The 15839-nt window shown below is 44.7% G+C and overlaps 1 protein-coding gene across 1 annotated transcript; it reads left to right on the top strand.

The window, feature by feature from the left end:
• Positions 1-14247: 14247 nt before the first annotated feature.
• On the top strand, positions 14248-15195 carry LOC125098817 (olfactory receptor 2A12-like). Its single transcript, XM_047727981.1, has one exon. The coding sequence runs from the start codon at positions 14248-14250 to the stop codon at positions 15193-15195; it is 948 nt and encodes a 315-aa protein (XP_047583937.1).
• The last annotated feature ends 644 nt before the right edge of the window (positions 15196-15839 follow it).

Raw genomic sequence — 15839 nt, 5'->3', positions numbered from 1 at the left:
CTGCCTTTACATGGTCTTCCTCTTTCATGTCTAAGTGTCTCAAATCTCTCTTTGCCTTCTTTTATAAGGACATCACTGGGTTTAGGTCCCATCCTAAACCAGGATGATTTCCTCTCAAAAATCTTTAACTTAATTTCATCTGAACAGACCATTTTCCCAAATAAGGTCACATTTACAGGTTCCAAAGGTTAAGACTTGAACATTGCTTTTGGGGGGGCCACTCTTTAGCTCACTGCAGTCTACCTTTTGCCTCCCCAAATTCATGTCTGTCTCACGTGCCAAACATATTTGGCCTCAAGTCCCTCAAAGTTTTGATACCTGACAGTATCATCTTAATCCAAGATCTCGTCTAAATATTGTCAGCTCAAAGTCCCAAATGTGGTTTTCTGAATCATCTAGATCTGGTATGGGGAAGACTCTGGGTATGATCCATTGTAGGACAAAATTCCTTTCCATGGTGGACATGGGAACCTGAAAAACCAGTTACATGCTTTCAAATACAATGGTGGAAAGACAAAGAGTAAACATCCTGTTTAAAGAAGTAGAATGTGGAAGAAATAAAGGTGTCACAGGTGTCAAGCAAGTTTGAGATCCAGTACAGCAAATTCCATTAGGTTTCAAGGCTGGAAAAGAATGCTTTATGGCTTGATGCTCTGCTCTCCTGCCTCACCGCTCCACCCTCTGGGCCTGTAGCTCTGCCTTCTGCTTCTGCTTTCCTCTCTACCTCTGCCCTTGGAGGTGTTCTTTCTTTTCCTGAAGAGGAGCAAATGTTTGAAGACAGCAAAGAGTTCAACAGAGAGAGGAGAGAACAAGTTCCACAACTGAGCCAGGTTCACACCGTCTTTAAAAAGTAGACTCTGCAAAGGAGATTGAGAAGGGGAACTGGAGAGGTAGGAGGAATACAGGAAGTGAGCGGTCCATGTCCAGGAATCCACATGAAGAGAATGTTTCAAGGAAGGAGTGATCAGTTGTATAAGTGCTGTCAATGGGAATGATGACCGAGAATTGGTTTAAAAACAGGAGAAGAGAGTTGGGGAGATTGGAGGGGGAGACGAACCATGAGAGAGTGTAGACTCTGAGAAACAAACTGAGGGTTTTGGAGGGGAGGAGGATGGGGGAATGGGTAAGCCTGGTAGTGGATATTAAGGAGGGCATATATTGCATGGAGCACTGGGTGTGGTGCATAAACAATGAATCTTGGAACACTGAAAAAATAAAATAAAAATAAAAACAGGGGGCTGATTACAGTGGATTCAAAAGAGAAAGACAGGAGAAATTTGGGATAGTGAGTAGATCAGCTTTTTTGAGGAAATTTGCTGTAAAGGACAGCAGAAAAATAGGTAGGTAGTTGCAGGATGAAGTGGAGTCAGAAGAGGTTTTTTTTGTTTGCTTTTGTTTTTGTTTTGTTTTGAATAAACCCAATTACAAAGATAGTATAAAGAGTTCTCATATACCCCATACCATGTTTCCCCTGTTATCAGCATCTTATGTTATTATGGTACGTTTGTTGCAATTAATGAACCAACATCAATGTATCACTATTAACTGGTCTATATTTAGATTTCCTTATTTTTACTGTCCTCCCCAAAATGTCCTTTCTCTTTTCCAAGATCACCCAGGATGCCACCACTTCTGGTTGTCCTGTCTCTTCAGGCTCCTCCAAATCCTAACTTACAGAACACAGGTGGGTGTAGGGCAGCATGCTGTAATTAAATATTTCAGCACCAAAATGTATAAATGTTCAAACCAGGTTAGGTCAGATCAATCTGTTCCAGGTTTTGCCTCTAAATAAGTTATGAAAGAAATTGGTTTTCAGAGTTTTGTTGTTGTTTTTAGAATTGAGGAGGAGGGACTTCAGACTTCGCTATTTGTGATTTTTGTACTTATATTCATTTGGGGGTTAGTCAATGATTTTCTCTTCTTGTGTTGCCCTTACTTAGTTTTGGTGTCAAGGGTAAATTCGATTCATAAAATGCATTGGGCAACTCTCTCTCTCTCCACTCTTTGAAAGGGAGTGATAGGGATTTGATTAAACTTCCCACTTGATGACTATCTTGGGGGAGCAGCACTAAGGGCATAGAATATAATCTGAAGATGGGTTAAATTGGTGATGAGATTAAGAAGCCTTTAGTTTTGAGTGAAGCCCAAGACAAGACAAAGTTCTGCAGCAAGTCCAGACTGCCATGCAAGCTGCTCTGCGATTTGAACCATATGGTCCAGCAGATCTCGTGGAGCTCAAGTCAGCAGCAGATAGGGATGTTGTTTGGGGCCTCTGACAGGCCACTAAAGGTGAATCACAACACAGACTCTGAGGATTTTGGAGTAAAGCTTTGATACCCTCTGAGGATAATTACTCTCTTTTTGAAAAACAGCTTTTGGCTTGCTATTGGGCTCTCATAGAGACTGAAGGCTTGACCATGAACCACCAAATGAGCTTGTCATCTAAACTCCCACTGTGAACCTGGTCTTGTTGTCTGACTTACCAGTTCCAACGTTGTCATGCACAGTAATACCACACCATCAAATAGAATTGAAATGTGTACAACTGGACTCCAGCAATCCCTGAAGGTACAAGTAATTTGCATGAGAAAGTAGCCCAAATGCCTGTGGTCTCGTGGGGGTCCCCTGTGATTAACTGATGAGGAAGAGAAAACTCAGGCCCAGTTTACAGATGGGTCTGCATGATAAACAGGCACCATCTGGAAGTGGACAGCTGTACTACTTTCTGGGTCCTTTCTGGGACACCCCTGAAGGCCCACGGTGGAAAGAAATCCTCCTAGGCGGTAGAACATCAAGCCGGGTACTTGGTTGTTCATTTCATCTGGAAGGAAAAATGGCAAGAGGTAAGAATCTATATTAATTAGTGGACTGTAGCCAGTGGGTTGGCTAGATGGCTGGGGACTTGGACTTGGAAGAAAATTGGAGAGACCAGGTCTGAGGGTAGTCCTCTTCCAGCTAACAAAGAATGTGATGATGTTTGGGTTCCGTATGAATGCTCACCAAAGGGTGTCCCCAGCAGAAGATTCTATTTATTTATTTATTTATTTATTTATTTATAAAGATTTTATTTATTTATTTTACAGAGAGAGACACAGAGAGAACACAAGTAGGGGGAGAGGCAGAGGGAGAAGCCGGTTCCCTGCTGAGCAGAGAGCCCTATGATGCAGAGATCCCAGGACCCTGGGATCACGACCTGAGCCAAAGGCAGACACTTAACTGACTGAGCCACCCAGGTGCCCTAGAACTGGATTTTAATAATCAAGTGGGTAGAACAATATGTTCTATCTATAAGTCAGCCTCTTTCCCCAGCCACCACAATCACTGCTCAATGGGTTCATGAACAAAGTGGCCATGGTAGCAAGGAGGAAGGATAGGCATGGGCTTAGTGACTTGGACTTTGACTCACCAAGGCTGACCTGGGTGCATGTCTTCCTTCCTTTCTTTCTAGGGAGTTGGTTGTTAAACGTTTAACATTATACCACTTGTTAGTATCTACACTGTCAGTTAGTGGCTCTCAGACATTGTTCATATTACAAATCTCCATGACTCAGTTTCCTCATCTGCAAAATAATGAAGATTACACCATCTGTTTCATAAGAATGTTTTGAATATTAAATGAGTTACTGTAAGTAAAGGATTTAGAAGAGTGCCAGTCACTCAGGAAGCAATACCTCATAAGGGCTGGCTGTGACTACTATCATTACCATGATCAGTATCACTGTCTTTGCTGTTACTATTATTCTATCCCTGTAGCTTGTCTGGGTGGCTGCCATTGACTCACACAAGATTCACAGCCTTGGGGGGATACAGACACCCAGGAGTCAAGATGCTGAGGGGATACATGGTTGGGTCCCTGCGAGTGACTCATTATTGCTGGTCAGATGGACAGCTTGTTCTTCCAATTTCCCAGAGAGCAGAGCAGGGGAGGAAGCTTGGAGATGATGGAATGGACCCATGGCCAAGAGGCAGGAGGTCTGGGTTCTAGTCTCCTCCACTAAGTCATATAGGCCCATGACTTTCCTTCTCCGGGCTTAATTTTCCTGGCTGTGGAAGAGGAGTGGGGAGCTGGGCATGCTGACCTTGAAGGCCCCTTCTGACCTCAGCAGCAAAGTGACCAAAACCACTATCAATGCCTACTTGAGGACCTGGCCTGTGACAAGTGCCCAGCAAGTGTCTGTCACCATTGTTCTCATCATCTGTGAAATGAGGACCATAACACCTTCCTCACAGGAGTGCTTAGAGGACCTGGTGATAAAAAACACATGTGAGGGCGCCTGGGTGGCTCACTGGGTTGAGGCCTCTGCTTTCAGCGCAGGTCATCTCAGAGTCCTGGGATCGAGCCCCGCATCGGGCTATCTGCTCGGCAGGGAGCTGCTCGGTGGGGAGCCTGCTTCCCCTCCTCTGTCTCTGCCTGCCTCTCTGGCTACTTGTGATCTCTGTCTGTCAAATAAATAAATAAAATCTTTAAAAAAAACACAACACATGTGAAAGTGCTCTGTAAACTGTAAAGTGCTATGAGCCTGTCCCAAAGCACCAATAAGATAATCTTGATCATTAGAATCATCACCACCTCCTACTATCTGTTCAGCTTCTCTCCTAGACACAAACCCAGAAAACTTTCTGGGGCACCTGTCTTAGCAAATGAGGGCCAATTCCCACAGGGTCCCTCCCAGAGGCGTTCTCCTCCTGGGGCCAATTAGACAGCCCTGGTGGTTAGCACTGTGGGCCCCAGCCCTCCCCTTCTCAAGAGCCCACCCTCTGCTCTTTGAGGCCTGCGGGCCCCTGGGTCCAGAATCAAGCAGCTGGAGTACAATCTTCTCTCTCATGCCAACTCCTGGCTGACCTCACCCCCACTAGCGACTGCAACCAGCTCTGGGGACAGCAGGCAGGATTTCAGTTAGAGGTCCTGTATAGCCATCAGTCCAGATTGGAGTACTGAAGCATGTGATATTGTGGACACAGCCTCAGCCCAGGAGGCAGGCACCAGGATTCCGGTGCTGGCTGTTCCATTGTTTAGCTGTGTGGTTTTGGCCAAATCCCTTGGCTCTTTCTGGCCATGTTTCATTTTCTGGGAAACAGAGGGTAGACTATGCTTGGCAGTCTTTAAGTAATTCCATCATGGAAAACTCAGGGTGTCCCAAGTTTCATCCTGTTTATGACCCTAGATTGCTTCTGACCTGGGGCAAGTCAGTGTACCTGCCTGGGCCCCAGTTTTTCTCCTCCATTTAGTGAGAAGGTGGGCACCGGCATGGATACCTCTTCACATCTGAGGTGAGGGTACAAGACAAGTACTTCAGGGCCTTGGGTCTGAGCAAGGGGTGCTTATCGTTTGCATCATGGTTCTGAGAAAGAGAATTGAATGAGGCATGTGTTTATCATCCTGAGTTCTTCACCCAAACTCGGTCCTCCCCTGAATCTGTGAGCTCATCAGGAGGGGCTGGGGGAAGTGGGGGGATGTGGTTGGGGTACAGGGGAAGACTACCCTAGGGCAGTCCCCTGAGAGTGTAGCTGAGGCTGAGGAAGAGCTGGGGGTTGGAGAGAGGTTTGGGATCATAGTTCCCCTTACCCCACCCCTCCCAAGGAACCACAAAGCGAATTCCATGAAAGCTCCTTTCAGAGGCACGCAATAGAGCAAGCTCCAGAGATGCCACGCAGGAGTGAATGTGTCCCCTCCCTGCCAGGTGTGACTCGAGGCAGGGGGACTGTGAAGGGAGATCAGGAAGTAGATACAGGGATGAGATTAACCTTTACTGAGTGCTTCTTCTATGCTAAACCCTGGGCTCCAACACACACACACACACACACACACACACACACACACACCCATACCATCTCTCACCATCTGTTGATTTGCATCGTAACAGAGTGGGAGAGGGAAGTGTTCCCTATTTTAGAGACGTGTGAACTCAGCTTGTCTCATCTGAGGCAGCCCTGGACACTGCCCCAGTGTTCCTCTGCTTCTCAGCCATGTGACCTTTGGCAAGTTCCCTACTGTTTCTTCACCTGTACATCCCTGTCCCCTGAGGCTGAAGTGGTGCCCATGCAAACTAAGCTTGGAGGGATTTTGTCCTTTGCTTCCACTGGGGCCTGGGAGGCGCTTCTACTTGCTGAACAGCCAAATGGCAGAGCCAGCCTGCTACATGGTCTGCATCAGAAGGCCTCGACCATGGGTCTGAGGAGGCTGACAAAGGTCCAGACCGAAGGGAGGGAAGGGCCAGGGGCTATGCCAGACTGTCTGGGAGCCTCTGTTGGGGGCTGGGGCGGGGGAAGGACTGGAGCTGGTAGGCTGTGCCTCTCCTGGATGAGGCTGTTCCTCCAGGGCTCTCCTGACTCCTACCAATGCCTCCACCATTAGATTATCCTGAGATATCTAGATTCTTAGGACTCAGGACTAGAAGCAGTGATGTGCTGGTAAATGTGTAATTATCATTCCTGGAAGGGAGAGAGGGGTTCTGATTTGTATCGCTTGCAGATTTCTATGGCATTAATAACCCATCATGGCCAATTTCAAGCTAAAAACATGATGTCACTGCACCCAGAGGTGGGAGGAGATGCACAGAATTACCTCATTATGGAGTATTTCCATCATACAGATCCAGTACATGCAAACAACTTCTAGAACATGGAGAACGCTAAAATGTAGAATAATTAAGGTATGAAGAGTTTTGAGCACTTTTTGGTCTTCATTTTTCATTTTGTAAGCTGATTTTTTGCTCCAAATTATTGAGCTATAATTGACATATGACATTGCATAAGTCTCAGGTATACAAATGTGATGATTTGATGCAGGTATATATTGTAAAATGTTCACTGCTATAAAGTTAGTTAACACATCCTCACCTCATGTAATTACCATTTTGTTGTTGTCATGAGAACGTTATAGCTGTACTCTCATAGCAACTTCCAAGCGTACAGTACAGTAGTGCTAACTGTAGTCACACACTGTGCATTAGGTCCCTGGAAGTTGATCATAAATGAAAGTTTGTACCTCTTAACCAGCCTCTCCATCTCCCCCACCCTGCCGGGTCTGACAACCATTCTTGTTTCCGAGCTTGATGTTTTTAGTGTTCCACAAATAAGTGAGATCATACAGTATTTGTCTTTGCCTGATTTATTACACTTAGCATAATAACCTCAAGGTCCATTGCCATTTGTGTTGGTGTCATTTACTTATCCTTGTTTACATAGATTGACTTTAATAATGGCTTTGTTTAGTAACCATCTGATGACATTTCTGAACATTCAAATGGGCTCTGTGACCTGTGGCTGGTGGGGGAGGTGATCAGAGCCCAACCTCCTCATTCTGAATAGACCGGGAACCGAGGCCCAGACAGAAGGCAGGTGCGAGAACTCATAGTCATGGAAGCATGGCCAGGACTCATGCCTGGGCTTTCAACACATTATCATATTTAATTCTCCCAGCCACTGTAGAAGGTTGGGGATATTAAGAAATTATTATCATTTTACGGAGAAGGTTGGGGATATTAAGAAATTATTATCATTTTACAGAGAAGGTTGGGGATATTAAGAAATTATTATCATTTTACAGAGGAGAAAGCTGAGGCAGGCTAACAGCAAGTTTAAGAGAACAGGCACAAGATCTTGATAGATCCTGCTTTGAGTTCTGGTTCTGTACTCATAAGATGTAAGCCCTTGGGCAAGTTCCTTACTCCTCCGGACCTCAACTTCCTTATATGCAAATAAGACTGCTCCATTTCCTTTCCAGATACTATTTGCCAGGACTGGCTCAAGACCTGGCATAGGGTAGGTGCTTCATGGTCAACTCTTTAATTATCATTGGAGAGGCTGAGTAACTTGTCCAAGGTATTTGACTGGTGGGGAATTGGGGGAGGATTGTGATTTGTCCCAGGTGGTTCAGTAGGCAATAGAGATGTGACTCAAACATGGTCTAATTGACAAGTTGGGGGAACAGGGGTTTGGGAAGTTAAGAGGCAAATGAGAATGAGGCCTTCCTAAAGTTCTTAACATTTCTTCAAGTTGACCAGGTCCAACCCCTTCTCCTCTGGCTGAGCATATCCTCCAAAAGGCTGGAAAAGGAAAGTCAGGTTACCACCCTTCCCCGCCCCCCGTCCCCCGCCCCAACCTGGGTGTTGTTTGCTTTTGCTTTGTCCCCAAAGGCCTCTTCCTTGTAACGTTCTTGTTAACTATGTTCAGAGAATACCATTTGCCATCCTCACCAGGGACAGGGATGGTGGCGGCAAGAGACAGAGGGATGGCCCTTCTTCAGGTCACCTAGGAGAGCCTGGTAAGGAGCAGGTCCATAAAGCCTCAGCAGCTTGGTCCACTGAGGAGAGCCTGAGATAGCCAAAACTCCCTTTTCCTGTGCCCCAGGACCAGACAGTCAAGGCCTTCAGGAGCCAGAGCTGCCGGGCTAGGTGCAGACAGCTGCACAATGGAGAGAAGGGAGGGGGTTCAGCCTCCAACCTCTCAGAAGTCTCATGCTTTTCTGGAGACTAGGTTGTCTGGAATTCTGATACACTGGACTCAACTGCCCAGGTGTGCTCCTGTTAAGTCTTTTCCTCAAGTTCAAGTGACAGCCTCTCTATGACTTGTTTCTGTGGCTATCTGAGGGGTGGGATGGTCACTGGGCTTGGGACTGTGGTCAGGATCCAGGCGTGTATAGGGCCTAGGAATCAGAAGTAACCCAGTCCCCTAGTCCCTGGGTCTTCTCTGGACCTCCCCACCAACACCCCCCGGCCCTGTTTCCTTATTTCCTAGTGTTCTTACCTCACCACTTCACACTTCAATCCCTGCCATTCCTTTCTTCTTCCTAGACCCCCTTCTTTCACTCATTTATTTAATAAATATTTATTCATAGTTCCCCTGTGTTAAGCCACTTTCTAAGGGCTAGAAACAGAGAAATGAATCATATAATTTCCTAAGCTTAAGGATCTCCCAGTCTAGCTGAAAGCTATATCCATGAAAGGATAATGATGATAGTTATCTTGGGAGAAGCCTGCAACAATGACAGGGGTCGCCATGATGACTAGGACCCCCCTCCGTGCTCTCACAAGTCTGGCTTGGGTATTGTCTATTAAGACAGAGACTACTGGGCTGACAGAATCTCAGAAGTTTGTTGTTGTTGTTGTTGTTTTTTGAAACTAAATGATGTCCCCCATCCCATGGAAATCAACTATGACTCTGAGAGAGGCTTTTATGAAGATTTGCTAAATTCCAGAATGGCAATACTTTCCCAAGTCCTTTTCCATGGATTCTTTTTTTTTTTTTTAAGATTTTATTTGTTTATTTGACAGAGAGAGATCACAAGTAGGCAGAGAGACAGGCAGGGAAGCAGGCTCCCTGCTGAGCAGAGAGCCCGCCGTGGGACTCGATCCCAGGACCCTGAGATCATGACCTGAGCCGAAGGCAGAGGCTTTAACCCACTGAGCCACCCAGGCGCCCCCTCTTCCATGGATTCTGTCTGCTTCTAGTGCAATCCTGTGGCTCCTCATACCCATATGATGGGAGCAGATGGAGGGAACTTTATGATGAGAGAGAGCTTGTGGCTGCCACTTTAGTTAGTCCTTTGCCTTTGGAGGATTCCAATCCAGTCTTGTCCAGTGGCTGTCTGAACCTCAGAGGCCATGATTCCATTGAGCAGCTCCCGACAAATCTCAAGATCAAACTGATGCATTGATGGGGAAGTTTGCTTTCTTCACCCTTCCCACGTACAGCCTGTTTGCTGGAAGCAAGTGAAGTTAATAATTAAGAGTTGGCCCTGAAACCACATTGCCTCCACTCAAACCCCAGTTCCACGACACAGACCCCATTATTTGGACTGAATCACTTCTCTCTGTGTGCCTTTATTTTTCCCTCTGTAAAATGGAGGTCATCGTACTTACCTCAAGGGGCTGTTGTGAAGATGAGGTAGTGTAACAATGCGTGGCACACAGAAATTAGTTAAATATTATATTAGTTAATTAGTTAAATATTATCTATTATTATTATTATTGTTGTTGTTGAAAAGGAGGTTATAAATTCACCCATATATCCATACTTTATTACAGGTATTCCAACTCAATTGGTGGGAATTAAGTTAACGGGAGAAAGATTTCCCAAGATATTAGATCTCCAGCTGCATATCAGAACCCTCTAGGATTGCTGGGATTACAACTTGCCGGTAAGCACAGGCGTCCTGGGAGAAATAGAGGCAGCATCTAGTGGAGGTTTAGGAGTGGGAGATGGTGGTGTAGGTCAGCGGCGGAGGCTTCCTGGTGGGATGACACCTAAACTGAAACCTGATGTAGGAATAAGGGCTGGACCACAGCGGAGTGCATGTGGGTGGAGGGACACAGCAGGTGGTACTCCTCCATGCTGAAGACCTCGGCAAAGGTGTGAAGGTGTGACAGAGGTAGACACATACAGGAAATTGGGCACACCTGTATGGAGACTAGACTTGTAGGGAAGGAGATGCGCAGGGAGAGGGTTGGGTCCTGAGGCTGAAGAAGTCAGGGGTGGGGGACAGATCTTTTAGGAAGGGCTCTGTGAATCTGTCTAAAGTGAGGGGTCATGGGGAACACTTAAAGGATTTTTAGTAAGGGGAGAAACAGTGCTTCCTATTGTATTTATTTTGAAATAGATTTTTAGCCAATTTCACGGTAATCAGAGAATATACTCTAAATGACTTCCATCCTTTGGATTTTGGGACCTTACATTTCTTTTCTTTTTCTGTTTTAAAAGATTTTATTTATTTATTTGACAGAGAGAGCGAGCGCGCACACAAGTGAGCACAAGCAGGGGGAAGGGCAGGCAGAAGCAGAGGGAGAAGCAGGCTCTTGCCGAGCAAGGAGCCCAGTGTGGGGTTCAATCCCAGGACCCTGGGATCATGACCTGAGCCAAAGGCAGACACTTAACTGACTGAGCCACCCAGGCGCCCCCAGATGTTACATTTCTGATGCAACATATGGTCAATTTTGATAAATGTTTCATGAAGCGACATTTTTTTTGATTAGTCTCTGCATGGTATATTTTCTTCTGTTCTTTCTTCCTAGTGCACCGGTGTCCTTAAAATGTGTTCCTCTCCTCCATCCCACCTTATTGAGCTATAATTGACATAACATTATGTAAGTTTAAGGTGTGCATTGATTTGATACATTGAAATATTGGAAAATGATTAAGGTGCTTTTCCTGTAAGTAATATGTAGGGTTTTTTTAAACTCAGTTTGAAAATATGACTTTTATTAAAATATTTAGTCCTTTTGCATTTGAAGTAATTGCTTAAGTACTTAAGTTCATATTTACCATCTTTCTATTTATTTTCTATTTGGTCTACCTCTTTTCTGTTTGATTATTTTCCCTCTCTCAAAAGAGCATTATTTTGGATTAGTAAACATTTTTTTGTCCATTTTCTACTACTTTAGATTGTTAGTAATGCATTATTTATTCTTTTTTTTTTTTTAAAGATTTTATTTATTTATTTGGCAGACAGAGATCACAAGTAGGCAGAGAGGCAGGCGGGGGTGGGGGTAAGCAGGCTCCCCGCTGAGCAGAGAGCCCGATGCAGGGGGCTTGATCCTATGACCCTGAGATCATGACCTGAGCCAAAGGCAGAGGCTTTAACCCACTGAGCCACCCAGGTGCCCCACGTTATTTAGTCTTTTAATGATCTCCTTAGAGGTACAACCTAAATCTTGCATGTTAAAGTCTAATGCAAATAATTAATTTTACCATTTTTCCAGTTACACTGCATACTTAGAAAACTCTGACTTTATTTCCCCCTCAATTTCTTGTCTTATTGTTATCATGATCTTTGCCCTTCATTTTTTAAAATTCCACAAGAGTTTATTATTGTTTTATGTTCATTTTAAATTTATATTTACCCACATATTTATCCTTTCCTTGAAGGACTTGCCCTTCTTTTTTGCATTTTCATGTTTCTATCACTTTCTTTTTGCCTGAAGAACTCCCTTCACATAATCTTACTTTTTGTTTGTCTGAAAAAGTTATTTCACATTTAAATATTTTTTTTAATTTTTAAAAGACTTTTTGGGAATAATTTCAAATTTATAGAAAGGCTGAAAGAATACTACAAAAAAATCCCGTATGCCCCACACCCAGATTTATTAATTTTTAATAATTTGTCATGTTAATGTTATAATTTCCAGATGATTTGAGAGTAATTTCCAGACATCACATTCCTTTACCCTTTAATACTTTCGTAAATAGTTCCTGAGAATAAAGGAATATTCTCTTATATAGTAGTTGTCTAATTCAGGAAATTTAACAACACATTTATCTAATCTAATTCATATTTCAATTTTATCAGTTGTCACAGTAATGTTATTTATGCCATTCGTCCCTTCCCAAATTACACATTGCATTAATTGTTATGCTTTGTTTTTCAGTATCGTTCCACCTATATTGAGTCTCAGCTTGCCTTTCTTTCTTCCTTTCTCCTTTCCTTTCCTTTCTTTCTTCTTTTTTTTTTAAAGAGAGAGAGCGCAAGAGAGCGCATGTGGGGCGGGAGGATGAGTGAGGAGAGAGGCAGAGGGAGAGAGAGAGAGTCTTAAGCAGGCTCCCTGCTCAGCTCTGAGGGGAACTTGGGGCTTGATCCCATGACCCTGCAATCATGAACTGAGTGTAAGAGCCTCAACGGCTTGAGCCGTTGAGGCACCCCGATTCTCAGCCTCTTTTTGTCTTTTGTGATGAAGATATTTTTGAAGATTAAAAGCTAGTTATTTTTATAGAGTATCCCTCAATTTAGGTTTCTTTGATGTTTCCTCATAATTAGATTTAGATTTTGTGTTTGGGGCTGAACTAATATATAGATGCTATATTGTTAGGATTTCAGATATGGAGACACAGTGTGTCTATCTGTTCCTTAATGGTGATGTTAACTGTAATCGCTCAGTTAAGATATTGCCCAGTTTCTCCACTGAGAGCTATTACTTCTTACTTAGGTAGTTAATAATACTTTATAGATAGAGAGCCTGTAACTATGTCCCATTCCATTCCTTATCAAATTCACTTGACATAGAATTAGCATCCATACCAGTTAGGGTGCTGTCAGGAAACAGAGCACATCAGTTGTGTGAACAGGGAAAATTCAATATAAAGAATCATTAACTGGTAAAACGTGGGTAACTACTAAAAAGGATGAAAGAGATCCATAAATAGCAAGTGGGGTGGCGGGGGGGAAGCAGCTCCTATCTCATGGCTGAACGAAAGGACACACTGAGGGGAACTGACTATTTATTTATTTATTTATTTATTTTTGAAGATTTTATTTAGTTATTTGACAGAGATCACAAGTAGGCAGAGAGGCAGGCAGAGAGAGAAAGGAAGGGAAGCAGGCTCCCTGCTGAGCAGAGAGCCCGATGCGGGACTCGATCCCAGGACCCCGAGACCATGACCTGAGCCGAAGGCAGAGGCCCAACCCACTGAGCCACCCAGGCGCCCCGGGAACTGACTATTTAGAACCTCTTTCTCTTCCACCCCCGCTCCTGCCCACCCCCCCAAAAAAAGACGGATTTCATACTTTTTCAAAGAGGGTGTGGCTACCACAGGGATACCTGTCAGCTGCTGGTGGCCAGGGTTTGCATAGGAGTGGCCACTGGATGGGAAGAGTGTGGCCTGAGTGTGTGACTACAGTTGGTCCACTGAGGTCAGTTGAGGTGAGTGCTACTGGCTCTCAAACTGAGTGAAGGACTGAAATCCCAACCTCAGTGCCTTCCCGGGGTTAGCACATCACAGTGCCCCTCTAGCGCTCTCTATTGACGAAGCCTCACATTGACTGCCAGCCAAGGAGAAAGGTTTGCGGAATGAGGAGAGGCTTGTAGTAGCACTTCCAGACAAAGGATCTCTAGGGCAGAGGGGAACTCGACCTCTAAAGGTTTGAGGGCTGGAGCTGATGTGATGTACATAGATTGTCGCTAGACACGGGCAACCAATTTGTCCGTCGAGGGGTGGGGAGTAAGACTGGGGTGATTGCGTATGAGCACTTGGCATTCTGTATTCTTTGAAGGCATTGTATCAGATGCTTTAGATGTATAATATATATCCTCTAAGATTATATATAGATATATATCTATATCTGTATATATCTATATCTATATATCCTCTACTCCTCATAAAGCCCCTGAGAGATGAGTGTTACGAGCTGTTAAGTAATTTGTTCAAGACAGTAGAGTCATGGGGGTCAGAATTAAAATCCCTGCCTCGAGGGCCAACATTCTTGCTGGATTCAGATGATGTTTAAACGAGTGTGATTCCCTTATAGGCCCCACCATGTGGACGCCTCCACGGCAGAACCAAAGCTGGGTTTCTGAGTTTATTCTTCTTGGCTTCTCCAGTGACCCCACATCTAACAGAGTCCTCTTTATTGCCTTCCTTCTCCTTTACCTGAGCTCAGTCCTGGGCAATGCGCTCATCATCACCCTGATCTGCCTGGACATGCAGCTCCACACACCCATGTACTTCTTCCTCTGCATCCTCTCCCTGCTAGATATGAGCTATGTCAGCACCACCATCCCCCAGATGTTGGTGCATCTCCTCGCTCACTCTCAGACCATCTCCTTCGCTGGATGTTGGCTGCAGATGTATGTGTTTGGTGCCCTGGGCCTAACTGAGTGTATTTTCTTTGTAGTCATGGCTTATGACCGATATGTGGCCATCTGCCACCCACTGCGTTATACTGTCATCCTCAGCTGGGACCTCTGTACACAGCTGACAGCTGGGACCTGGGCCTGTGGTTTCTTCTTCTCTCTGATCCATACTTTCCTCACCATGAGGCTGCCATACTGTGGGCCCAACATGGTCAACCACTACTTCTGTGAAGGCCCCTCAGTACGAAGCTTGGCTTGCATGGATACCCACTTCATTGAGATGGTGGACCTGGTCATCAGTATCTTCATGGTTCTTGTCCCACTGTCCCTCATTTTGGCCTCCTACATCCGTATTGGCCAGACCATTCTCAAGATCAAGTCTACTCAGGGCCGCTGCAAGGCTTTCTCCACCTGTGCTTCCCACCTGACCGTGGTCACACTCTTTTATGCTCCAGCCATATACATCTACATGAAGCCCAACTCCAGCTATTCTCCTGAGCGAGACAAGGAGATCTCACTCTTTTACAATGTCTTTACTGCCTTCCTCAACCCTGTGGTCTACAGTCTGAGGAACAAGGACATTAAAGGGGCTTTTTTCAAAGTGATGGGGTGGGGTAGGGTGGCCTGGTAAATTAGGAGACAGGAGAGGCCTGAAGTAAAGTGTCCAGTGCTAAGGAAAAGGACAGCATTTATAATGTCTGCAAACAGTACTGCACATTGGAACAAATATAGCACCTAGTCAGTGGAACAAATGTGGTGCATGAAACCAACAGGGCCGTCTTGCTGAACTTGCTACATTGTGGTACAGTGACAAAGAACTCCCTAATCTTCCTGGCTCACAACAGCAGAAGCTCATTTATTGCTCATTTTCCATGTCAGTTGTAGGTGGACTTTGGCCTTCTGCCATTGGATTCTTGGATCCAATCTGAAAGGGGAGACTCTATCTGGAATATCCCATTCTTGTGACAAAGAGAAAGACACATGATGGCTCTTAAAGCTCCTGCTCAGAAGTGAAACACATCTCTTTGCTGATATCCTACTGGTCAAAGCAATCATATGGTCAAACCCAATAGCAAAAGGGCAGGAAGTATTTTCTTCCCACAGAAAAGTAATGCATGTCATGTGGCAGCAGTATAGATATAGAATTCTTCTATAGTGAAAGCAGCAATAATGGGGGTGGTAATATAATCTACCATAATGGTATAGGAATAGGATACATGTAACCAACATGAAACATGGTAATTGTAAATGACATGGTACATGGACACAGTAGAG

The sequence above is a fragment of the Lutra lutra genome, chromosome 4 (genome assembly GCF_902655055.1).
Source record: "Lutra lutra chromosome 4, mLutLut1.2, whole genome shotgun sequence".
Classification (NCBI taxonomy): domain Eukaryota; kingdom Metazoa; phylum Chordata; class Mammalia; order Carnivora; family Mustelidae; genus Lutra; species Lutra lutra.
The sequence above is the reverse complement of the archived record's forward strand: the minus strand, read 5'-3'. Positions and strand labels throughout refer to the sequence as shown.

What these genes read in the sequence shown, in the direction of transcription:
- LOC125098817 (XM_047727981.1), top strand. Translation starts at nt 14,248, where the DNA reads ATGTGGACGCCTCCACGGCAGAACCAAAGCTGGGTTTCTGAGTTTATT.